Raw genomic sequence first — 24,985 nt, forward strand, 5'->3', positions numbered from 1 at the left:
CTCATTTAGATTTCGTAAAAATTTAAACCTATTCAAATTTCTAAAAAAAAAAAAAAACAATACTTAAAACTTTTTGAACATCTTTGCTTATACGACCACCAGAACGTTGCTGCTAATGTAAGCTTGCTAACGTAAGATTGAGCAGGTAGTAGTTTCTCGAGGAAGGAGGACAGCTCAATTGGGCTGGCGCATACTGAAACAGAAATTTCTTAATTTGTGGGATGCATAATGTTGGTAACATTCTCCCTTTTTTTCTAGACTAATCTCACAACAAGACTATTACACAATTATGTACTTGCAAATTGCCACATAAACAAATGTTGTTTCAACTACTCACTGATTCTTACTTATTAATATTATGAAGAGGGCCAAAATTCATTTTAAAGTTGTCTTAGAAAGGAACATTTTTCTGCGAATTGTAAACTAATTTTGAAAAGTCTAAGCAACATCAACGTATAAAGATTTAGGTTATATTTTCTCAACAAACGAATGGAACGGAAGATTAGATGAACCATGTATAATTCGATGGTCAGAAGGAGAGTAATACTTTGTGTGAGTTGAGGAGGACGATAAGTTGATGCAATGGATCCTATTCCCCCTCTGGAAGTTAATCATTACTTGTTCTCCACAGATTTATGGAAAAAGAGGGCATTGCTTGAGACTTCCTTCAGTCCTCATCTCTCATTTGTTAATTGTTTAGCCGTATACATTACTTCATGTAAGGCGACCATATTATGAGTGTGTTTGAGATTGAGGTGTTGTAGTTTTTAAGCTGTAATTGCTTTGAAAAAAAAATATAATTATGAAATAAAAGTTAATAATATATAGTAAATGTAAATTTTAAATAATAATTTTGACAAAATTATTAAAGATATAATAAATTCTCTATTATACAAATGAAAAATCATATTAACATAACTTTTTAATTACAGCAGTTAGTGTTTACCAAACACTTTACTGTTGTACCTTTTAAGTTACAGCTGTCCAACCTCAATTTCAAATGCACTCTATTTCTTATTAGAATAACGTGGTATTCATTTCTCCAATTTTCATGATATAAAACAACATTATAGTTGGATTTTATTTAAATTCGATTATCTATTAAACATTTTTAATCTAACAATAGCCATGTTATTGCAAATCACCAATTAATCTTAAAATCACAATGTATGGACTTCCTTTTTAACAACTGCGCATTTATTTTCATCATTAAGCACGAAAAAAAATTATTGAACCTTTTTATACTTTGGTAACCCATCAAATTAAATGCAAAAGAAACACAAATCTCACTTTTTAGTTGAACCCACCAATTCTCGGTAACCATACACAAGTTAATCTATTTTAAGGTTTTTTTAAAAATTGAAATTGGACATACGAAATCTTAAAAGTGTAACATTAATGTATTTGATAAATATTAAATATTATAACTTATAAGTTAAAGATTTTATACTTATATAATAAAAATTTATTATATTTTTATTATTTTTACTAAAATTATTATTTAAAAAATTATATTTATTATATAGTATTAATTTTTATTTTATAATTATAATTTTTTTTTTTTATAAAACAATGATACAGTTGCGTAATACTAAAAAGGAACTGAGATAATTTTTGCGCACAAATATTTTCTCCTGCTAATTAATAGCCATTGAGCTTGACATTTTGTATTGACTACTCAAAATGGTTTGACTCGAATAATGAAACAAACAAGAGAACCCATGGCGTTTTCAGTAAATATCCCCCAGCACTAGGTCAAACTCTCAACGGATAACCTCAACCAAAACAAGACTCGGACTCAGTCCAATTGTCCTCTCAATCATAAAACCTAACAAATTTGATCAGATATTTATTTCACTTCATTTCACTTTTGGTTTCTGCTGCTTCAGGTTATTAAACTTCAAAGCCATGGGCGGTAATGGCAAGCACCACCGTTGGAAAATTTCATTTTTTCATCGCTCTAATTCAAACCCCAAACATCCCCCTAAAGAATTCCTTTGCCCAGTTTCCGGATCATTGATGTTCGACCCAGTTGTCGTCTCCACGGGCCAAACATTTGACCGGGTGTCTGTTCAGGTCTGCCGTGAGCTAGGTTTCCTACCCGATTTAGAAAACGGGTTCAAACCCGATTTTTCAACCGTGATTCCGAATTTGGCCATGAAACAAACGATTCTCAACTGGTGCGACACTTCCGGCGTCGAGCATCCGGTGATGCCCGATTACGGTTCGATTGAGAACGCTGTACGGACGAAGATGAGATCGGAGAGGCCGGAGTCGTCGTCGACTCCCGATATCAGGTTTTCAGAGAAGGAGTTGTTGGAAGGCGTGGCGGAGAATCCGCCGGTGATATTCTCTCACGCGGCGACCGAGTTGAATCACAGAGTCAACCATTTCTACTCGAGCTCGTCGGAGGAATCTGTCGTCATCGTCCCGCCGAGTCCACTCACTCCGTTGCCGCTGGCGACTCGGCCCGCTTGCTACTCTTCGTCAACGTCGTCGTATTCCTCCACCGAAATCACTGACGCCGAATCCCTAACGCAACAGATGGCCAACATGACGCCTTTGGCGCCGGAGGAAGAAGAGCTGTTGAAGAAGCTAAGAAGCGCCGATATAGCGTTGCAAGAGGAAGGAGTAATCGCGCTACGAAGGTTGACTCGAACAAACGAAGAACTCAGGGTTTCCATTTGTACGCCCAATTTGCTATCAGCTCTTCGGAATTTGGTGGTTTCGAGATATTCGATTGTTCAAACAAACGCCGTCGCTTCGTTGGTGAATCTTTCGTTAGAGAAAAAAAATAAGGTCTTGATCGTACGGTCAGGATTCGTTCCGTTACTCATTGACGTTTTAAAATCAGGATCTGAAGAGTCGCAGGAGCACGCGGCGGGCGCGTTGTTTAGTTTGGCATTAGAAGACGAGAACAAGATGGCTATTGGCGTCCTAGGGGCGTTGCAGCCGTTAATGCACGCGCTTCGGGCGGAGAGTGAGCGGACTCGCCACGATTCGGCCTTGGCGTTGTATCATTTGACTCTGATTCAGAGCAACCGAGTGAAGCTGGTCAAACTCAACGCGGTGGCGACGTTGTTAACGATGGTGAAATCGGGCGAGTCGACGAGTCGGGTGTTGCTGATTTTGTGCAACTTGGCGGCGAGCAACGAGGGGAGGTCTGCGATTTTGGATGCGAATGGGGTTTCGATTTTGGTGGGTATGTTGAAGGAGAGTGGGTCGGACTCGGAGGCGACGCGGGAGAATTGCGTGGCGGCGTTGTTTGCTCTGGGTCATGGGAACCTGAGGTTCAAAGGGCTGGCTAAGGAGGCCAGAGCCGCTGAGGTTTTGAGAGAGGTTGAAGAGAGGGGAAGCCAGAGAGCTAAAGAGAAAGCTAAGAGGATTTTGGGGATGCTGAAAGGGCGAGAGGACGACGATGAGGATGTTGACTGGGAAGGGGTTTTGGATTCGGGTGGGCCGACTCGGAGTCGGTACCGAGTTGGGATGACTGGGTATGGTTCCAACTCTACTAATTTTTGATATGTACATTAAAAAGAAAAGAAAAAATAAAAAAAAATAAAGGCCGGAACCGAGGAGAGAGTTAGTTGGTATCAAGAATCAAGAAAACATTTCCTGTTGGGTATGGGCTTGTGTAGATTAATGGTGGGGGCCATGTTCATGACTTTTGTTTTTAAAAATTTTAAGTTATTTGTTTTGTTGGTTGTAATTGGGTTTAAGGTTAGGACTAAGAATTTGGATTTGGGAATGTGTACAGATATTGGAGGTGATAGTTTTGTTTGTTTGTCTTTTTTTTTTTTTTTTTTTCTCTTCGTTTGTAATTTGATGAAATATGTTAGCGAGGAAGATTTGAATGAAGCACACTTGCAATACAATGAACAAACTGCCTCTGCTCACCATCACCATATTTATTCTATTTGTAGTGGTAGGATTGCGGTGTGGTCTGCTATGGTTCCGTTCAGGCTCTCGAAATTTGTTGAGATATTAGATAGAGAATCCATCGTGACACCATTCATTAGGCAGACAACAATTAACACAAGTCTCTTGTGTTCCACTCCACGGTTCTGAGTCGATTCTTTTGTACCATTAAACTTTTGGTGTGCTGTTGCCTGGCGACAAAAGTATTACCATGGCCTCTAGCTGTTGGCTTCTTGCGTGTAGATTGTAGAGTACGCATTTCATTCAGATCTCCCACTCAACTCATGCGCGCTGGCGCTAATCAGTAATCAGTTATATGAATTATGATGGCTAACAAGTCCAGGTTTCTGACCCTAGGACGGGCTCGCTCGATCTTCCTCCAAAACACTATTTTTTATCTCAAAAATAAATAAAGTAAACTGATAAATGTTTTGTTCGAAAAAGTAAAACAAATTAAATTAAAAAAATATGTGATTAGTGAGAAAAATTTTTATGTAAATTGTAACATATGGTTGTTGTAAAGTAAATGAAGATAATTGCAACAAGTTGTGTAATGGAAAAGAATTAAAATCCTATCAAACCCATGGTTATAAGAATTGATTAACCGAGGATTGTAGTATGACAATAACAATATGATCCTGTGGAAATCATGGAATAAAACGACTGTCGTTTTCTTATTATCATTATTATTATTTTTGGCTTTTAAATATTAATTGACTGATCTCATTCACATCAGCCGCTGCTCGCAATTTGTGCAGACCAATAATACTCGATTACCCAAAGTGATTGAAGTGAAAACGAATGCAGAAATCTCGAAAAAGAAAGCAAGTGGAGGTCACCGAAACCAGACAAGACCCGTACCCGACCCACAGTCGGCCCACCGCGGAAGAATGCCGAGGCATAAGAGACGAGCTCTTGGCTCTTCATGGGTTCCCTCCCGAATTCGTCAAATACCGCAATCAGCGGCTGAAGCATAATATGACCCGAGACAAAAATAGCGTGCCGTTGGATATGAGTGAATACGACGAAGGAGAAGAGGAGAGTGTCTTAGATGGTTTGGTCAAAACACTGCTCTCCCAGAACACTACTGAAGCTAATTCTCTCAAAGCTTTTGCGTCTCTCAAGTCCACTTTTCCCACCTGGGAACATGTAAGTTTCCCGATTAATTTACCCTTTCTTTTTTTGTTGCATTGGTCTGAAACTGTGAATTCCGTAATCATAGTACTATGGTGTGTTTGATTTAAGGTTCTAGCTGCTGAACAAAAATGCATAGAGAACGCTATAAGATGTGGAGGTTTAGCCCCGACCAAGGCTGCCTGTATCAAGAATATTTTAAAATGCTTGCTCGAGAGTAAAGGCAAATTGTGCTTGGAATACTTGCGAGGTTTATCAATTGACGAAATCAAGGCTGAGCTCTCTCGTTTTAGAGGAATTGGTCCCAAAACGGTATTCCTTTTCACAATCCGTTTTCAATTTTAATTATCTCCGTTTCTTCCTCATAAATTTAATATCCTTGTTTCGCTTGTATCATTGTTAAAAACAAAGAATATGATTAAACAAATCAGATAATGGTCAGAGCTGAAGGTTTCACTCATGGTGCTTTGCTGCCAACAAATTAGTTGGGGTTTAAGATATTTCAGCCTTTAGTAATCTGATTCTCTGAAATCTTGATTTCTGTATTAGTTATGTCATATCCTTACCGTATATGAAGCTTTACCAATGTCTTGGGAGCTTGATAGTTGTGAAATGCTTGGCAGGTGGCTTGTGTTTTAATGTTCCATCTTCAGCAAGACGATTTTCCAGTTGACACACATGTGAGTATTGTCTTGTTCAAACTGGTTCAAATTTCACTTCATTATTTTACTAACATCAAATGTCCCTGGTCTATCAGGTGTTTGAGATTTCAAAGGCCATTGGTTGGGTCCCAACTGCGGCAGATAGGAATAAGACCTACCTTCATCTTAACCAACGGATCCCAAAGGAACTTAAATTCGATCTGAATTGTCTTCTCTACACACATGGTAAGCTCTGTCGTAATTGCATCAAGAAAGGGGGTAACCGGCAAAGAAAAGAATCTGCTGGTAATCTATGTCCTCTGCTTAATTACTGCGAGAAATCTAATAAAACATAACTGATATGGTAAACTGATGGATCTCAATCTCATGGCCTTTGTTATTTTGTTCTATATTTTTTCCTTTTCAAACCTCATAAGTGAATTTCTTTTTGCCTTTCCCTTGTACAATTACCAGGCAGATTTTGGACACATGAATTAGATTGAGGATGTTTTAAGACTGATTAATCATGCATATAGAATATCATTTTTATTGAGCTGTAGTCAATTTTAAACAATGAACCATTCTAGCAACTTCTAGTATATCTTCCTGTGCATTTTGCATGAGATTCAACATTTACAATTTCGGAGAGTTAAGTGCTTGAACATGCCTGCTGATAGAGCTAACTTTGGCACCATAGAAGATAGTTTCCATATGTAATAAAAACTTCAAACCATTATGTCCAGTAGAATGAGAAAACTTTGACAAGTTGTAGCTAATCACTAACATTACAGTAAATAGATGCTTATGAGTATAAAACATTATGTTAGCATGGTCAAAAAAGATATACTCAGATCTTCTCTGTAATCCACTATTAGCAGATATGCCTAATCACCATTTCATATGTTATTCCTTTGCTTCTTTAAGCAATTTCTGCTACTTCTAATAGCTTGAGGCTGGAGGAAGTGTTATAGGATGGTTTAATTAGGAGAAAGACACAGTTCTAAAGAAGCATTATAATAAAATGCATGTGCTCTTCTGCTTAGTGGCGGATTAGTTACAAAGTAGTGCTGCCTGGCTACTAACCCCATCTCTTTTTGACTTTTGTGGTTGCCTTACATTTTTATCCATGGAATCATCTTTGATTATCACATATGCAGCTTCAGATGCTCCAATGTCACAAGTACCAAGTTGCTTATAGAGATAGATTATAGTTTTATGCGTATCCTTAGAAATAAGTTGAAAGCCTGGGATTCTTGACGGCTCGTTGTTCCCATCATGTCCCTTCTTTTCCTTTTGTTGACTCTACTGGCACCTTTTGACTGTTTATGTCTAAAATTACATTATTAAATTTGTTCAATTGCGTCATTTAATTGATTCTGTGTTATATGAATAGAAAAGAAACTAAATATTTAGGAGATATCCTAGACTACTTGTTTTGAGAGAATATGAACAAATATTGAACTAGATTACTAGACTGCCTTCTTGTCTTGTTCACATAGAGGAGAAACAACTGGAACTTTTTGTGTTAAGTCTATTATTTATAGAGTTGACATCTTATGGCAAGTCTAATTAAATTGAAATTTTATTTATTGCATATATTGTAATAGGGATTTGTTTATTAATTCCCTAATTTAATAAAATTCCAATTTAATTAAACTTGTCATAAGATGTCAACTATATAAATAATGGACTTAACAATCTCCCCCTTTAGCATCATTGTGGCAAAAGCAATTCTACACAAGTCTTTAATGAAAACTTGGCGTTAAAACATGAATATGAAACAAGCACAAATAACAACAAAGAACTAACCAAAATAATCGGCAATTAACAGTTTAGTTCATCAAATAAGATAAGTCAAGAATTAAAATAAAATACTCATTTTACTGATCAATAAATTGCAAGGCAACATAAAACAGAAAATCAGGATCAATGAAAAGATAAATTCTCTTTTAGAACCAGAAATCTAAATATTTAAAAATTCTTGAACAAAAATAAAATCGGTTCCTAGAATGGAAATACTACTCCCTCTAACTTTTTGCATCATGCAATTAAAAACTTGAAAATAAATTACTCCCCCTCTTATGTCAAAAGATTGCAAAAGAGAAGAAGTTTGACATGCAATTTGCCGAAACGAGTAGCGAGGGTGGCAATACCACAATCTTGTTTCAAAATTTTAGCCTTAAGACAAACAAGATCATAAGCAAAATAATTAAAAGCAAATTCAACATAATCAGGATAAAGAATATAATTAGATGGAGGAGAAGAGCGAATAGAGGCCGTAATAAAGTTAGGAAGATCACGAATAACATTTAGATAGGCGCCACTATTGACGGTGCATGAGGGCACGTGCGGCAGCAGTTGGTGGTTGGCTACAACAAAAAGAACAGCGGCGGCAATGATGGTGATCTTAGGGTTATAGGGGGAAGGTCCAGAGTTAAGATTGTCTTCACTAATATCACTTTTCATGGAATCATTGTCACTTGAATGCATAGATTCTTCAGGAGATATTTGTCTAAATTTGGGATCATAATCCTTATCATCATTAAGAATATGAATTTCATGAGGTCGGCTACAACCAAAACAAGGGTAGAGTGGAAGAGTGCAACAACGCTTGAAATTAGGTTAAGTATAAGAGCTTTCACTTTGCTAAGCTTAGAGAGACTTGGAGCCATGGAAAAGAAATAATAAAAACAAAAAAAAAAGTAAGAAGAAGTAAAGATTTTAGACCAGCCGAAAAATATGAGGAGGAAGCTACAAACTTGAGTGAAAACAATGATCCTAGAGGCTTCATTATATAGAGAAGCTAGTTTAGTTCAAAGTGGAATAGAAATCCTATATTGACAAGGAAATGAGTAAGAAAGAAGATTTGTATCCAATTTAAGAAATTATTAATTCCAAATAACGTAGAAGAACGATAAATAAGAATAATCTAACCCAAATAAGTCAGTAATATTAAGAAAACATGTAAAAACTAAACGATACGCGTGATATTTTTCGGAATTATAATATAGTGCAAATGAGTGAAATTTGAAATTAAACTAGAAACAAATGGAATGAAATTAAAATGCGACCCATGTATTGTGGGAATGCTTTTTGAATCAACTTTTCTCAAAATTTTACATAACTGAATTTGGAGTTCTGAAGATAAAGTTATGACCAAAAGATGTAAGTTGTTTAGTTGTGATGGACAAACCTTTTTGATACACTTGAGAAAACAAAATTAAGGTTTTGTTTCAAAGTTATAAATCTTTGAAGCAAAACTTTATTTTGTTTTGTTAAGTGCATCAAAAAGCTTTGCCCGTAACTAAATAGCTTGCATTCATTTGGTCATAATTTTGTCTACAAAATTCTAAATTTAGTTCTATAAAATTATGTGAAAAGCTTATTCCAAAAGCTTTTCCACGGTATATGGGTCGCATTCTAATTCTATTCAATTTGTTTTCAGTCTAATTTCGAAGTTCACTTATTTGCACTGTGTTGTTATTCCAAAAATAAAAAATAAAATCATGCGTATCATTTAGTTTTTGCGTTTTTTCTTAATATTATTTACTTATTTGAGTTAGATTATGCTTATTTATTATTCTTTTACGTCATCTATGATTAATGATGTTTTAAATTGGATACAAATTTTCTTTCTTACTCATTTCCTTGTCAATATAAGATTTCTACTCCTCTATGAACTAGGTTAGCTCGTCTATATAAGGAAGCCTATAAAATCATTGTTTTTCACTCGAGCTTTTGGCTTCCACCTCATATTTTTTAACTAGTCCAGAAGCTTTACTTCTTTTTGCTTAATTTTTTTTCTTTTTATTATTTCTCTTTTATGGCTCAAAATTTTTCTAAGCTTAAGAAATGTGAGAGCTTTCATGCTCAAACTAATTCCAAGTGTCGTCGCACTCTTCCACCCTACCTTGATCTAGCCAACCTCATGCAATTCATATTCTTAATGATGATAGGGATTTTGGTCCTAATATTGGATAAGTACCTCCTAAAGAATTCATGCATTTAAGTGATAATGATTCCATAGAAAATGATCCCAGTGACGAGAGTCTTAACTTTGACTCTAGGGTCACCGTCACTGCCGTTGTTCCTTTTGCTGTCACCGACCAGCAGCTACCCTCGCACACGCCATCAATAGTGGCACTCGTCCAAGTGTTATTTTTTATCTTCCTAACTTAGTTGCAGCCTCTGTTCGCACTTCTCCTCCATTTGATTATATTTATTATCTTGACCCTGGTGAATATGCTTTTAATTATTTTGTTCTCAACCGTGTCTGTCTTGAGGCTAAAATTTTAAAACAAGGTCATGATATTGCCACCCCCACTACTCGTTTCGGCGAAGTGCATGCTATACTTATTCCTTTGTGCAATATTTTGGCAAAAGAGGGGGAGTAATTTGTTTTTAAGTCTTCAATTGCATGATGCAATAAATTAGGGGGAGTAGTATTTCTATTCTAAGGCGTGATTTTATTTTTGTTCAAGAATTTTTAGATATTCAAATTTCTAGTTCTTAAGGGGAATTTATCTTTTCATTGATCTTGATTTTCTATTTCATGATGCCTTGCAATTTATTGATCAATAAAGTCGGTATTTTATTTTAATTCTTGCCTTGGTTTTTTTTATAAAATAAAATGTTAATTGTCGATTATTTTGGTTAGTTGTTTGTGCTTGTTTCAGATTCATGTTTTAACGCCAAGATTTCATTGAAAACTTGTGTAGGATTGCTTTTGCCAATGGGGGAGATTGTTAAATTTATTATTTATAGAGTTGGTATCTTATGTCAAATCTAGTTAAATTGAACTTTTATTTATTGTAGATCGTGTAATATTAATTAATTTATTAATTTCCTAATTTAGTGAAATTCTAATTTATTAGGAATATTTGTTTCTTAATTTTGTTAGATGTCTAATTTTGCAAGTCAATTAATAACGTGATTCCATAGTTGATGCGTTAGGTTTATTTAGAGCGAGAAGTTGATTTAAACATGAAGTTTATTAAATATTTTAGATGTTTCTTGGGAGACAAGTAAGGTAAGAATATCATATTTATTTCATTTAGATTCATAGGAATTATAAGAGGAAAAAAAAACTTTTATTTGGAAAGAATTCAAGTCTTTTGAAACTTGTACTTTTTGTGAAACTCTAGTGCCTATATAAAGAAAGATATTTCACAATTGAAGAAACACAACACATAATATAAAGCACATAAGTAAAATTCGTCTTCCTCTCTGGAGAATTCGGATTTGACAAATGATGTTGTGTTGACTTGTTTTCTTATCTTCTTCATTCAAAGTATTGTAAATAGACTATTTCTTTTCATCATGTGGAGAGTCTTTATGGATCTTAGATCACTAGACATTGAAGAATTGATATTTATCACTTTGTGAAGTGCCTTGAAGATCGTGGATCAAGAGAGGTAGTAGTTATTCAAGAGAAGCAAATTTAGTCTAAGGTTGAGTAAGTTGTATGGTGATAAATTATAAGTGAGAGTTTTAAGTTTAGTAAATTTATAGTTTGTAACATCTTAACATAGTGAATTACTTTCCATATGGGCGTGACCTCGTGAATGTAGGATTGATTAATCCGAATCATTCAAAAGTCTATGTGTCATTTAATTTCAACAATTTTATTGTGTTTTGAAAATTATATTTTCTAATGTAGATGAACAGTAACTATAAATAGTATAGTGAACAGTGACTATGAACAATATTTTTAGAAAATTAATTTAGTTTATTAATTTCATACTTAATTTAATTATTTAGGAAATTTTTTCAACCGTCTCTTTGTTTAGAAATTTAATTAATTAAGATGATTAATTAATTAGTTTTAGAATTTTAAAATTACATACATCTATTACAAATAGATCTAAATTTCCTTCATTTTGGATTTGAGGTAACATTCTGCCAAGGGCCAAGGGAGGTAACATAAAGTGAAAAGTTTTCAATTGTGTGCCGGCAATGGAGACATGGAGTCAACGGTTAAACAGAAATGTTCTGGAAGTAAACTGGAGCAAAACTGTGCAATAAGTATGAACGCTGGTCCTGCCTACGGAAGTTTATTTTGGAGGGTTTACTAGAATGCCCCTACGAACAAGCTGAAAAAGAGAAAATTGCAATTTAAAGAAAAGGGCACTCCCTGCACTAGCCTTTGATTATTTTTTCTTATATTAGATCGGTAAATTAATACTCGATATATTAGTAATTTCGATTAAATAATAGTTTTAATTGGTCTCAATTAGGGGCCAATCTTATATTACACCAAACACAAAATAGTACCGGTTATAATCCAATCTAATGATATCATATTTTATCATATTATTTCTAATCCAATATAATCTTATCCTGCATATCAAACACCCTAATTAAATTGGACATCATTAGAACACTGAAAATTATCCCCAAAAAAAAAAAAAACCCACATATTTAAAACATAAAACTTGCAGATCTATATATATATATATATATATATATATATATAAGGTAAAGAAAAAAACCCTCCAAGGAATCAAAAATCCGGGGAGAAGAAATCTCTCTAGACCTTTTAAACTCTCAAGAAAGTGAGAGAGGAAAAGAAAATTTGGGATTGGATTTTGGCGTTTTAGGATTCATTTTCTTATTTATAATTTCATATAAAATAGATAACAATAGGGATAAGCTCAACTTTGAACTTTATTCCCACTTTATTGTTAAAAGATCAAGGGGGAAGAAAAGAAAAAGAGAGAAAAAGAATATGCACTTACAAAGATGATGACACATTGCAAGTCTTCACACTAGTTATTCCTTTTTGTTCATGAAACCAATCAAGTACCAAACTAATTACTATTGCATTGGAACTTCAAGAGCAAGACGTAAACCCAAGTGAAAATGATAAGGATGAAGGCGGATTTCTTCTCACTCGATGGGTAACTATTTTAATCAATTACTGATATATCATTCATCATATACTACAAAACAAAAATCTTGTATTATATATGAACTACCCCCCACAAGTTTTGTTATCTTATATTGATGGGCCAATTTTATCAACAACGATCCTCGCGACAATATATATGAGAAAAGAGATCATGAAATAATTAAGACATCATATCACCCGAGGGAATTATAAAAGAAAGATGCAAGAAAATTCAACAAAAAGCAGCAGCAGCTAGGAGGAGGCAAAATGATGAAACAAATGAAATGCAATCCATTCATTGAGTCTAGGCAGTAGGCATGCATGCATAGGATTAGCAGGAGAATTAATAATTAAGCATCATTGAAAGCATCGCAGCGGCGTCTGACGTTTCCATCCTTGGGATCAGTCTTGACTTCAAGAAGACTAAGTTTCTCCATAGCAGCAGCAAAATCAGCGAAGAATTTAACCTCATTGCTAGCATACTGATCCACCAGGGGCTTGGTCCTAGGATCCTTGACCAGCATATTATCTACTCTCAACAGCCCCAAGCCTCTGGGCAAACCCCTGAAATAAGAGTTATCAAACTTGCCAGGTGACATCACATCGTTGAAAGCAGTCATCGTGATGTTTTGTTCGTGATTTTTGCAGGCGGCTTTCAAAGCCTCGGCATACTTTGGGTTCAATTCAGGGTCTGTTGGCTGATTCGGGGCGAATTTAAAGAGCCTGTCAGAAAACTCCTTGCAGTGAGCGAAACCTATGGTGTGGGCACCCATCAATGCAACATATTCCTGAATGGAGAATCCCTTGCTTGCAAACATTTTGAGAATTTCGTCCATTGTCATGTTATTGGTTGGTAAATTCCCTGGGATCCTGGCCGCTTGAGAGACAAGCCCATCCTTGCGGCCGAATGACACATTGAAACGAGGTCCCCCTGCCATAACAACCAGGTTACGAGTGGAGGCGGTTAAGATGTCAGCGCATGACACCACGCCAGGGCAGGCATCCTCAAGGGCATTCTTTATCTTGATGACAACATCAAATGCGTCGCCGGGTAGGGAAAGATTGATGTCACTGTCACGCTCCGCCACGTTGAATGCATTCGACGAGATGAGGACGGACCCATCGCACCCGTCCACAAAGCAGTCGTGCATGAAAACCCGGAGGGCACCCGCAGCTGTGCTGGGGCTCTGTGTTTGCTTCTGGTGCACGAACTCACGGACGATTTTTTCAAAGTCTGGGCATGTCGCCTTATAGTAGTCCGCGCGGAGGGCCGGCTTAGCAGAAGGCATGGGACTAGCGAGGGGCCTTGGGTTAGGACTAGCTGCAGGACTTGGTTTCGGACTAGCGAGAGGACTTGGCTTAGGACTAGCTACAGGACTTGGTTTGGGACTAGCAAGAGGACTTGGCTTAGGACTAGCTACAGGACTTGGTTTGGGACTAGCACGAGGGCTTGGCTTAGGACTAGCTACAGGACTCGGTTTGGGACTGGCATTGGGAGAATTAGGATTGGCAATGGAGTAGGGAATGGAGATAAATGCAAGGAAGATAACGGAGATAGGAAGCACGGCCATTATTGATTTTTTTTTAAAAATAATTATTAGTGAAGGAAGAAAAATTATAATGGGGTGGGGGAGAGGGCAAAGAGACCTGCTTCCTTCCCAGGCTTCTTTGCCACACAGTTAAGTGATGATTGAGACATGGGAGCGTGGAGCTTATTTATGAAGACGAAGAAGCTGTGCGTGGCTGTGGATGGGAGAGAATGTAGGAGACTTATTCTTTGATTTTGTGGGAATTTTGTTTCCGTGCTATTTTTTGCACGGTCTTTGTCTCTTGTGCATTAATGTGATTTGTTTCAATTTTTTTCGTTTCTATTTTTGGGTGATGGTCACTTTGCTTTTTTTTTTTTTCTTAAGGTTTACTTTTAGATACTTTTGACCTGTTCTCTCTCTCTCTCTCTCGCGTTAGAATGAGAAATTAGAAAAGTATATTAAGTTTATAAGCATAAATGCACCTCATCAATTTCACTTTAAAAGAAAAATCGATGGTACGCATATATTTAATTTTAGACATGTACAAAACACAACTTCATTTCCCATTACATTCTTGTTGGAGCCAATATATATAGTCACTTGTTAGGAACCATTTAAAATTACCAAAAAACGAGCGAAGATACTCTAAATCTAGATTCAAACAAAGTTGGACACATTGACTACATTAAAAATCACATGATGATAAATGTGCAATATAAAAACAGGTCGTAAAATTAAAATTGGAAAGTATAATAACTAGCGGCATGTGATTACTAACAAAACCACGTGCCGAAAGTGAAAGTGAAATGAAATTCAATTATAGATCAAATAGCGGAAAGTGGATTATAAAATCTAGATTGAAGAGATTTAGATCGAGAAATTAAAATCTCCCACCAAGTCTGCTTTTTGGATATGTAAATAAGGGCCAAAAGCTAAGGTTGAGAAAGGGGCTTTTGGCTATTTTCTTGCTAGATTAAGGGAAATCCAAAATATTTATTTACTCAAAGTCCTTCTAAAATTAATGAGATGCAAATTGACTTGAACATCGAAGTCTCTTTTATAAGAACAACCTTGAGGTTTGCTTGTGGAATAAGAGCTAAATTAAGGAGAATTTTAGGTATGTTTCAACTTTCCTTTTGTGAATTCTAGAGTTCAAATTGTTGAAGTGTTTTTACACTTTTAAATTTCAATCCCTATAGATATGAAGTTTATACATGTCCAAAATTGATTTGGATGATCCAAATTCACTAGGGGTAACAATGTCCAATTGGGCAAATTTTTGGGAGACAGGGAGATTGTTAAGGCATTTTTTTATACAAACTATGAGGATGTAATAAGGGCATGTGTTAAGAGCTTTTACCCTCTCAAAATTTCATGTACTTTGACGTACTACTAACTTTTTTTTGTCTGATGGTTGTATTCTCCTTACTCCTTCATTAGTAAATTCTTGTACCCTGTCCTCTCACAAGTTTATAGAAGTAAAATGTACAAATGTAATTAGACCATAAAAAAGAATTTAATAAAATAATTTAAAGTAAATCATAAACAAATGGAAGAAGAATGTTATGAATAAATAAAACATTTTTATTTTAGAGTCTAATCCCAACAAAACCGATGCATAGATGAAAGATTATTAATCCCATAAACTAAATTTATTTTTAATCCATTAGTTCAGTCCTGGTGAAATAAATTGAATAAGAAATAAATAAAGTTACACCCGACCAAATGACAAAACACAAAACGACATTTTTATTTATTTTGGGCTAAAGTCTTAAAACACCCAACGGCGAATTCACACTCGAGAATCAAAATTTTCAATCCTTACAATCCAGTGACGAGAGAAGAGAGAGAGAGAGAGAGAGAGAGAGAGAGAGACGAATGTTCCTTATCACGTGATTGGTCGACAAGCAATTGAACCACGTCATAGTTAGAGCTTAAACGAGATCTGATTGGTGACTAACAAGCGAAAAGACTCAGACTTACAGACCGCTTGGGTGTTGCTAATTGCTAATAGCTAAACTTGAAATTCAACTTCACCTGGATTCCTCCATTACTCTTTATCACCAGATCCATTCTATGCTCACCCACCTCCTACTCGAGGCGCCTGTCTGTCTTTCTCAATTTCTCTTTCACACAGAACCGTAACTTAACATAAGTTTTACTTAAAACCATGTTGCCGCGTCAAGTTGTAAAATGGATTCTCGTCTTCCTCGTGATCTCTCCTTCGTTGTTCCCAGTTTCTGTGTCCGAAGTTGATTCCTCGTATTGGTCAGCTAAGAAGAGACACATGAAGAAGAAAGTCCACGACATGTAAGTTTTAGTACTTTTCTTGATGATCCTCTGGGTTAAAATTGCTAAATTTCATTTATTTATTTATTTTATTTCTTTGCATTTTAGTTTGATTGTAAATGCTTGTGCTCTTGTGTTTGTTTTGATCATCTTTGTTTAGGAATGAGGAATATAATGTGACTAGTGAATCCTGTGTTTGATATAAATGGATAAATTAGTTTGTAGGACTAGAATTCATATCTCGACCCTCTGTTTAGTTGCTGTCGAGTTTAGGAAAGCACTTAAAAGAAACTATACTAGGTAGACTATTGGTTTTTTGTCACTGAAATGTAGCTACATATTCACTTCGTGAAGGTTACTATAGCTACTTTTGATCCGTAAGAATTTTCTTTTTTTGTTTCCCTAACATAATGCACTTTCCAACAGGATTCCATGTCATTTGTTTAGAATCGAGAGCTAATAAATCACTTTATTTGTTTTACTTTCTTTGCAGGTTCTACCATGCGTATGAAAACTACTTGACACATGCATTCCCTGTCAGTTCGCGTTCTTCATTGATCATATTAGAACAGCATGTATTTTAGTTTGTATATGATGCTGAATTTCAGTCTACTCTTTTGCAGCATGATGAGCTAAAGCCTCTTTCCAAAAGTTTCACAGACTCTCTAAGTGAGCTTGGAAATTTGAAGGTGATTATCTGTTAATTGAGAGAAATATTTGTCAGGCGAAAGGAAAGTAATAGCCTATTGTCTAATTTACAGCTTGAACACTTGCCGCAACACTACAATGGATCTGCCCTTACTCTCATTGAATCTTTGTCCAGGTATAGTTCAATACTTTTAGCAAGAACTTTATGTTATATAAATTTTGCATGTTTGTAATCCCTTAATTATCATTTCTGCTAAATGTATGTATATCTTTGATCTAACACAGGTTCTGTCCCTTGTAGCCTTGTTATCATGGGTAACAACACAGAATTTGAAAGGGCAGTTCTCTGGCTTTCAGAAAATTTGAGTTTTGATGTTGATGCAAGGATAAATCTTTTCGAGGTACTTAGTTTAATCATTTAACCATAGCTTCAATTTGGAAAGTTAAGTTGGTTTTATGCCAAGGTTGAGCTTTGTTTGATTTTTGTGTAACATGCTATAATTATGGTTATAACTTAACAAGGCTGAGGGTTTCGGATACAAGGAGAGACACTTACTGCCATCAACTTACTTTCAAAGTTTCTGGTGATTTTCATTTCTATTTGTCTTCTGTAATGCAGTGCAACATAAGAGTCCTTGGAGGACTTGTTTCTGCGCATATTCTTGCAACTGATTCAGCAAACAGGTTGGTACAAGGATCTTACAAGAATCAGCTGCTGACCCTCGCTGAAGATTTAGGACGACGTTTTCTACCTGCATTTGATACACCAACCGGATTACCATATGCATGGATTAACTTAAAGGTACCGCATAAAATTTGCTTAAACCAAGGATGGCATGACGCATATGAAATGTCTAATTTTATTATCGGCTTTCTGAAATTTAAATTTATTGAATGAAAGAAAAACGGGAACTCGCCCATTTTCTATTAGCACCATGAAATACATGGCAAAATACTATATTTTGCACTAATACTGTTGTAAGTGTTTGTTTCAATGTAAGCTTAGAGTTATGATTTCAAAAAACACGGTGATTGATTATGGCTAAGCTTTCCCATAGAATACCCTTTTAGACTTGGACATGGAAACCTTGTTGTCATATTTCACAATTGGGTTTCTTTAAAATGAACGATAGTGAACAATCTGTATTGGTGGTTACATTTCAGAAACTAAAATGCCAAAGCTAACCAACCTCTAATGGCTAAAATATTCAGGAAAAGCTGAGAATTCATGCATGAACACCCTTTTGTGTCTGTGTTGCATTTAAATTGTGACTGAGAATTGCTTACTTTCATTTCACATAATCACTTTGATAAGAGTTTCCTTACTGTTATTGGGAAGTATGAGTATATCTGCTGGTTTTGTTGTAAGAAGGATATATGACTGCATCAATGCGAAATTCTGTGGACAGTATGGAGTTATGGAGAATGAGACTAACGAAACAAGCACCTCAGGGTGTGGTAAGGAGCTTATCATTCACGGTTTAAGATGGGGTCATCTGATAATGTCTTCTTCCTAAAATTTGTTGATTTCTGTATTTGAACTCAGGTTCACTGATTCTTGAAATGGGAGCATTATCACGATTAACAGGTGATCCCATTTATGAATCAGCAGCTTTACGAGCTCTTCGTCGGTTGTGGAGCATGCGGAGTTCTTTGAATCTACTAGGAACAACACTTGATGTGACAACTGGGGAATGGATTGAGTACTCCTCTGGTATCGGGGCTGGTATGTGTCTTTGCCTTTAATATGCTCCATTAAGTTTACCTAGTCTTGTTTACTAAATTGTCCAAATTTCCTTTATGCTTGTTAATTACATATGATATTTAATTATCTTGATGTTTCTCATGCTGAATTTCACTTTCATTCTTGAAGGGGTTGATTCATTCTATGAGTATTTATTCAAAGCTCACATTCTTTTTGGGAAGGAGGACTTTTGGAGAATGTTTCATTCTGCATATCTTGCTGTACAGAAATATTTCAGACATGGCCCATGGTACTTGCTGAGTACATATAATGTTCCCCTTGAAGTTTAGATAGGCTCTTTTTAGCCCTACATTTATTGGTCCAACAACCGACTTACATTTTCCCTTCCTGGGCCTGGTATCTTTTTCATACAGTGTTATCAATCTAAATCTTATCAGCATCTGGGTTTCCTATAATTTCTCAAATTAGATCAATGTTATTCTGTCTGAGCAGAATTTTCACATTCATTGCCGTAATATGTGGCTGAATAATAAGAAACATCAGAGATGAATTTTGAATTATTAAGGAGAAAAAGGATAGTTAACTTTGATAGTCAAATCACTTTGGAGGGTTCTTCATGTCTGATACGAATATGATGCATATTACCGTTATCTAGGTACCATGAAGCTGATATGAGGAATGGAAAAGCAACTTACTGGCAGCTTACAAGTCTTCAGGCATTTTGGCCTGGTCTACAGGTAAGCTTCTGAAGGCAGTTCACATGTTTCTGGAATGGAGATGAATTCCTCGACCTCTGTATTTGAATTCTTGCATTAGGTTCTTGTTGGGGATATAGCTGCTGCCAATTCATCACATCGTGAATTCGTTCATGTTTGGAAGAAGTTTGGAGTACTACCAGAAAGGTATGATGTTTTACGAGTGCAAAACTTGCATTTTTGTTATAGTTTCTGAGCTGGTTCATGAATCCAGTTCTACATGTTTTAACTTAAGAAAGTTAATCTGAGCAAAGCTTTTAGGTATTTGCTGGACCATCTAATGTTACATCCTACTGAGAAGTATTATCCTTTGCGCCCTGAGTTGGCAGAATCTACTTTCTACCTATATCAAGCAACGAAAGGTATGAGGCTTCTTATTCAAAGTAATTTCTTTTGAATGTGTGAAATTTTTGCTTTTAAGTACAGAGACATCTGGTATTAGAATGCTATTTGCTAATTTAAACTGTTAGCCAGTCAGGTTGTTTGACCCCCTTTCTTTGGCTATAATGTGGCTAAAGAAACATTGGCTCATCACCTAAGTTCAGCTTCAGTTTACCTTCATGCCTTCTCAGCATTTATATCTTTATTTTTTATTTTTTTTATTTTTTTCTTTGCCATGACGTGTTTTCAGATCCTTGGTACTTGGAAGTCGGTGAATCAATTGTCAATTCTCTTAATTCATACACTAAAGTGGATGGGGGATTTGCAAGCATTAGAGATGTAACTACAATGCAACTGGAAGATCATCAGCATAGTTTCTTTCTCGCTGAAACGTAAGAATTTTGTTTTGTCTTTTTTTTTTTTTTGAAATAGACAAGAAATAGAATTTTGATTTTGAGGTGTAAATTGCATTTGAAAGACTGTCTTTTCTGGCAGGTGCAAGTACTTATACCTTCTCTTTGATGATTCTTTTTTGGTTGATCGAAATTACGTATTCACAACTGAAGGTCACCCACTTCCAGTTTTGAGTTCTTGGCATGATAGGCTTCCAGAGGCCTACATCCCAAGTAACTGGACTTTTCTCCCGGTACTCATCCTGCTTATCTCGTTATGTTTCATGATTCATTTGGATATCCTTTCAATTTCACTTGGCAAAGAGGGCACTAAGTAAATGAAACTTATAACCATGCAGAGCGAAAAGCAGGCAAGGCGAGCAAGTGCAATGACTTTGCAAGTCTGTCCTGCGATGAGTTTGGATTGCGGACATGGGTGCCAACAGGTCAAGAGTGCTTGCCACATCCCTGATGCTCGCTCTGATCACAGGTGTTTTGGTGATGAAGAATGTGGAGTTGACGCAACTACATGTAGACGAAGAACATGTAGCATGGCTGGTTATTGTGGGTTGTGGTTGTTCATATGATTTGCCATTACAATATAACCTCATTCTTTTTACAGATCGGGAATTTACGGAATTCTTTCTGTTCAAAGAGGGTTTTCTTCATGTATGTAAACAAGTAAAACACCCAAAAAAAAAAGAAATAAACAGAAAAATGAAAGAGAATTGACAGGAATACTGAAATTCTACGTAATAATATCGTTGAATGTTTTGAGTGATCCTTAACGCAAGAATCAATGTAATATCATCAAATTCCAGGTTTCTCTACAATTTTATTTATTTATTTATTTTGTTAATACAGACATGGTTGTTTTAATCCATAGAAGTTAGAAAATCATTGTCTGTTATTGTCGATGCCAAAATTTGGTCAAGCTGAAGATGGCGAGCAGATTGTCTCGTCAACTCTTTAATTTGTGTTGATGAAGCGCTGTCACTTGCTGCTATAGTGGAATTTGAATTGTATTGGCACTTCCTTTGATCTGCAACAACAAACAAAATGTTTGGGGGTGCTAGATTTTTTTAAGAGAAAACCTTTCGACGCTCAAATTAGCAATTGAGTTTTTTTTTGCAAGGAAAATAATAATGTCCCACTCGTGATTTTAAGTATTTTGTATTTGTCACTAGAATTTTCCTTTAGCTGGAAAAAAAAAAAAGGTCCCTTTTTCTAGATCTTCCGTCAGTTATTATAAACAATTGTGCATGTTGCGTGTTATTACTCGTTCTTTTGATGCGCGGCCGTTATCAAATTGAATGTGCCACTTGAATTTAAGAGTTAATATATCCGTTTGTATAGTTGTTGAGCTACTGTTATAATGTCTGATTGTGCTTTAAACATTACAGCAGAACATACATATACGTTACGGATGAACTTCCAAATGAAGCTCAACAATTTGAGATACAAACCAAAATCATGCAACCTGATTATGGTCTCCTCACATAATATTGACCGCACTTACACATACCACAAGATAACTTTCTCTTCGATTTTAAGTATCTATTTTTTATACCCCAAACAATTATTGTTGTTATTATTATTAGGGAAGGAAATTGTCTCCGATTATCCATTACGAGGGATTGAAAGTGAGTGGGAAGAAAAAGAATTTATTGAGACTAGAAAGAGCCCCCCACAATAATGAGGAGATTCGGGTTATGGAGGACAGTGGTATTCATCACAACTCCAGCTGGACCGCTCATCAGTGATCACATAACGAGTTCAAAAACAACAACTGTGAAGTTACATAGAGCAGCAGGAATCACAGTGCCGCTCGATCAAGCAAAAGCCAGTAAGAAAACAGCTCATCATCAGCTACAGTTTGCTTTCTTGATTTGGTCGTCCTTCATCATGACCTGCCCCCGTTGTTTATCTTTAACAAATAATATTTTACTACTGATAAAATATTATAACATAAACAGTATTATTATTTTAGTGTGTTAAAATAATAACGTAGGTAGTATAAACAAAATCCCCCATTTTTCATCTTAATAATATCTCAATGATAGGACAAAACTACGTTACAGAATCTGTAAGCTACAGACTGCAGCATCAGCCGTTGGATGTGGTTGGATGTGGAGTGAGAAACTAAACAAAAGAAAATCGGATGGTGGGATGACGGGAGATGTTTGTTACCGAATCTGTAACATAGACAGGTCCCTCAATGATATTCAAATACTTTATTGTATTTTACCTTGCCCGGAAAAGCAGTAGCATTATCAAATCAGGTACGGTGATAGTAAGTAACCGTACTTTTACTCACTCTCACTGCTTTGTCTTTTTCACTTCGGAGCACCATGCTACCAAATTCATCTCTTTTTCAATTTTGCTTGGCTACTGGTTAGAATCACCGTACGGCGCAGTGCTAAATGGCTTACAGCTATCGCCTAGCTGTATGCAGCCAACCAAGGCATTCTGTTTGATCTCATCCTGGTTCAGTAACCAAAGTCCATCCATTATTCGAGGCCTCAAGCGAATTTTATGTTAACACATCACCAACTTCGTTGCTTATTATTCATCACATCTACGGCAAACACCGAGAGTCTAATTTCATTTTTTAATTATTTATATAAATAAATAAAATGCAAAAACTTTGCACTTGATTTCTTCTTTTCTTTTAAAGAAAGATATCCATTAGAAATAACTACCTACAATACAAATATTGTAACCTTTAAAGAAAACAATAATTTTATATTTATTAAGTTTAGATATTTAGTTGTATTTATTAATGAACTACAAATTATTTAATATCATACTTAGATATTAAATTGAATTTATTATTAATTATTAATATATTATTTTTACAATTCACTGGATAAATAATACATAAGATGCAATCATTATTAAATATCTCTATTAAATATTTAAAGTGAGAAGGCGTACCATTATCTAAACAAAAACTGTTGTAAGCAAAGGTCCTTATTATTTATGCGAAAATCAAAGGGAATGAAATTTAATAGTTCAGGATACGATGGCTGTACATTATCGACGAAAAAGTATTGTTTGCCCAGCTACCCATGCATGGAATTTGAGATATAACAAAATTAAAAAAAGAGGCTTTTCTTTTTAGCCGCCTAATTGCGACCCCACATGCAGCTCTTTGAAAAAATGAGCAGTCCAGTCCAATCACTTTAAATCGCCCGCTATAAATAGCGCTTCGCAGTTGGCTACTTAGCTATCGGAATTAAGACAGCAAGTAGTAGCAGCAGCAGCGATGACAGTACGCGTGCTTCTTCTGTTGGGGATTTTGCTCTTCTGTGTTGCAGTTGCAGAGGTACACATATTACGTATAGCTAGTGAACTACTGAATTTTCTCGTTCGTTTTCACACATGGGTTTTATCGCATTTATATTGCTTTATTTAATGGCTAATGGCTGTATATCATGCTTCTTGCTTCACGCATGCAGGTTTCATCTACTCTGAAGAAAGAAGATGATGGAGATGGAGTCCAGCATGCTGGTGTTGGCCAGGCACATACATACCTCACAGTTTTTGAACTTCAGTTTCAGTTGTTGAATATATTAAAATGTTTGCATATTCTTGTATCAATTAAATTAAGTGACACGCCGGTTTGTCCCTTTTTTTATTTTTATTTTATCAGCTTGTTGTGAGAGGTGTAACCAGAAGGCTTATGCAAGACCTAGGTGGGTTAAGGTTTCCATATTTTGTTTCCAATTTGCCAGGAACAAAAGTTCCTGAGCTGTTTACTTTTGGTCTCAAATCTCACGGCATTCTGAGCTTTCTGTTTTCTGTATCTTGGCTTTCTGGGTTTTCCCTGTAGACTGTGGAGGGCTGTGCAAACAGAGGTGCAGTCTTCACTCAAGGCCAAACTTGTGTAACAGAGCATGCGGCACGTGTTGTGTAAGATGCAAGTGCGTGCCACCTGGCACCGCGGGTAACAGGGAGCTTTGTGGGAGTTGCTATACTGACATGACTACCCACGGAAACAGGACTAAGTGCCCATAGGCCCATGGGCTTCTGACTCCAGACTGGCCTAAACCCATCTGGGTTGTACATATCTTTTCTCTTTTCTCTTGGAACTTTTGTAACCTAAGTGCGACTGTTTAAAAGTGGGCTATGGGCTGTCTAATAATGATTATAATTTGTGTGAATGCAAAGTCCATCACATGCCATAAAGTTGTTCCACATCCATGCCATCACAAAAGTGAACTCCATTATACTTCTCGACTTAATCAATCAAACCACAAGTAGTTAACATCAAAATTATGCCTTCCAGGGACGAATTATGAGAAAATAGGGTCATAGGGTGTTAAATAATTGACCGAGCTTAATTTGTCCACATCATCTCCCTGTGCCCAAAAAAAATAATCCAAAATTATGTATTATAAGTCACTATTATTATTGGGATTAGGCTACGTTGTAATTGTGGTACCATGTTATAGTTATATTCAGTTGTTAGATGTCAGTGAATTTTATCAATTTAAATACATCTAATAGTTAGATATAATTGTGTTATGGTACTATAATTGTACCATAGGTTTTTTTCTCATTATTGATATTGAAATTCCATTCTGGACATTATTTTAAAATTGGTGAGATTAGTCATCTCTCTATAAGAATCAAAATATATATTTAAATGTTTACTAGTTAAAAATATGAGATTAATATTCTTATAAGAACTTGATGGAG

General features: G+C 35.8%; 5 protein-coding genes across 8 annotated transcripts; 4 read left to right on the forward strand and 1 right to left on the reverse strand.

The window, feature by feature from the left end:
• Positions 1-1,670: 1,670 nt before the first annotated feature.
• On the forward strand, positions 1,671-3,872 carry LOC18047038 (U-box domain-containing protein 38). The gene has a single exon (XM_006439679.2). The coding sequence runs from the start codon at positions 1,909-1,911 to the stop codon at positions 3,520-3,522; it is 1,614 nt and encodes a 537-aa protein (XP_006439742.1). The 5' UTR covers positions 1,671-1,908; the 3' UTR covers positions 3,523-3,872.
• Positions 3,873-4,668: 796 nt separating this feature from the next.
• On the forward strand, positions 4,669-11,943 carry LOC18047039 (putative DNA glycosylase At3g47830). Of its 3 annotated transcripts, none has more exons than XM_024189237.1 (5): positions 4,669-5,067; positions 5,164-5,364; positions 5,676-5,732; positions 5,810-5,999; positions 11,584-11,943. In XM_024189237.1, the coding sequence occupies exons 1-5, from the start codon at positions 4,720-4,722 to the stop codon at positions 11,622-11,624; spliced, it is 837 nt and encodes a 278-aa protein (XP_024045005.1). In that variant the 5' UTR covers positions 4,669-4,719; the 3' UTR covers positions 11,625-11,943. The 3 variants fall into 3 exon arrangements, with proteins under 3 accessions (XP_024045005.1, XP_024045006.1, XP_006439743.1); XM_024189238.1 differs by having other exon boundaries at positions 5,810-5,939; XM_006439680.2 differs by lacking the exon at positions 11,584-11,943 and having other exon boundaries at positions 5,810-6,120.
• A 712-nt stretch (positions 11,944-12,655) lies between these two features.
• On the reverse strand, positions 12,656-14,253 carry LOC18047040 (peroxidase 65). Its single transcript, XM_006439681.2, has one exon. The coding sequence runs from the start codon at positions 14,151-14,153 to the stop codon at positions 12,933-12,935; it is 1,221 nt and encodes a 406-aa protein (XP_006439744.1). The 5' UTR covers positions 14,154-14,253; the 3' UTR covers positions 12,656-12,932.
• A 1,723-nt stretch (positions 14,254-15,976) lies between these two features.
• Positions 15,977-21,105, forward strand: LOC18047041 (alpha-mannosidase I MNS5). Of its 2 annotated transcripts, XM_006439682.2 has the most exons (15): positions 15,977-16,421; positions 16,894-16,936; positions 17,024-17,089; positions 17,162-17,223; positions 17,350-17,449; positions 17,668-17,850; positions 18,458-18,506; positions 18,595-18,774; positions 18,922-19,042; positions 19,409-19,490; positions 19,570-19,655; positions 19,770-19,870; positions 20,140-20,281; positions 20,385-20,535; positions 20,641-21,105. In XM_006439682.2, the coding sequence occupies exons 1-15, from the start codon at positions 16,282-16,284 to the stop codon at positions 20,866-20,868; spliced, it is 1,734 nt and encodes a 577-aa protein (XP_006439745.1). In that variant the 5' UTR covers positions 15,977-16,281; the 3' UTR covers positions 20,869-21,105. The 2 variants fall into 2 exon arrangements, with proteins under 2 accessions (XP_006439745.1, XP_024044983.1); XM_024189215.1 differs by lacking the exons at positions 15,977-16,421; positions 16,894-16,936 and having other exon boundaries at positions 17,334-17,449.
• Positions 21,106-23,523: 2,418 nt separating this feature from the next.
• LOC18047042 (snakin-2) lies at positions 23,524-24,603 on the forward strand. The gene is made up of 4 exons (XM_006439683.2): positions 23,524-23,609; positions 23,743-23,805; positions 23,937-23,979; positions 24,117-24,603. The coding sequence occupies exons 1-4, from the start codon at positions 23,550-23,552 to the stop codon at positions 24,299-24,301; spliced, it is 351 nt and encodes a 116-aa protein (XP_006439746.1). The 5' UTR covers positions 23,524-23,549; the 3' UTR covers positions 24,302-24,603.
• Positions 24,604-24,985: the final 382 nt, after the last annotated feature.

This window comes from Citrus clementina, unplaced genomic scaffold (assembly GCF_000493195.1).
Source record: "Citrus clementina cultivar Clemenules unplaced genomic scaffold, Citrus_clementina_v1.0 scaffold_3, whole genome shotgun sequence".
Lineage (NCBI taxonomy): Eukaryota > Viridiplantae > Streptophyta > Magnoliopsida > Sapindales > Rutaceae > Citrus > Citrus x clementina.

What these genes read in the sequence shown, in the direction of transcription:
- LOC18047038 (XM_006439679.2), top strand. Translation starts at nt 1,909, where the DNA reads ATGGGCGGTAATGGCAAGCACCACCGTTGGAAAATTTCATTTTTTCAT.
- LOC18047039 (XM_006439680.2), top strand. Translation starts at nt 4,720, where the DNA reads ATGCAGAAATCTCGAAAAAGAAAGCAAGTGGAGGTCACCGAAACCAGA. An exon ending in CTTTTCCCACCTGGGAACAT is followed by an intron (nt 5,068 to 5,163) that starts GTAAGTTTCCCG and finishes GTTTGATTTAAG; the next exon opens with GTTCTAGCTGCTGAACAAAA. An exon ending in GAGGAATTGGTCCCAAAACG is followed by an intron (nt 5,365 to 5,675) that starts GTATTCCTTTTC and finishes AATGCTTGGCAG; the next exon opens with GTGGCTTGTGTTTTAATGTT.
- LOC18047040 (XM_006439681.2), bottom strand. Translation starts at nt 14,153, where the DNA reads ATGGCCGTGCTTCCTATCTCCGTTATCTTCCTTGCATTTATCTCCATT.
- LOC18047041 (XM_006439682.2), top strand. Translation starts at nt 16,282, where the DNA reads ATGTTGCCGCGTCAAGTTGTAAAATGGATTCTCGTCTTCCTCGTGATC. An exon ending in AACAAGCACCTCAGGGTGTG is followed by an intron (nt 18,507 to 18,594) that starts GTAAGGAGCTTA and finishes ATTTGAACTCAG; the next exon opens with GTTCACTGATTCTTGAAATG. An exon ending in CTCCTCTGGTATCGGGGCTG is followed by an intron (nt 18,775 to 18,921) that starts GTATGTGTCTTT and finishes TCATTCTTGAAG; the next exon opens with GGGTTGATTCATTCTATGAG.
- LOC18047042 (XM_006439683.2), top strand. Translation starts at nt 23,550, where the DNA reads ATGACAGTACGCGTGCTTCTTCTGTTGGGGATTTTGCTCTTCTGTGTT. An exon ending in TCTGTGTTGCAGTTGCAGAG is followed by an intron (nt 23,610 to 23,742) that starts GTACACATATTA and finishes TCACGCATGCAG; the next exon opens with GTTTCATCTACTCTGAAGAA. An exon ending in AAGGCTTATGCAAGACCTAG is followed by an intron (nt 23,980 to 24,116) that starts GTGGGTTAAGGT and finishes TTTTCCCTGTAG; the next exon opens with ACTGTGGAGGGCTGTGCAAA.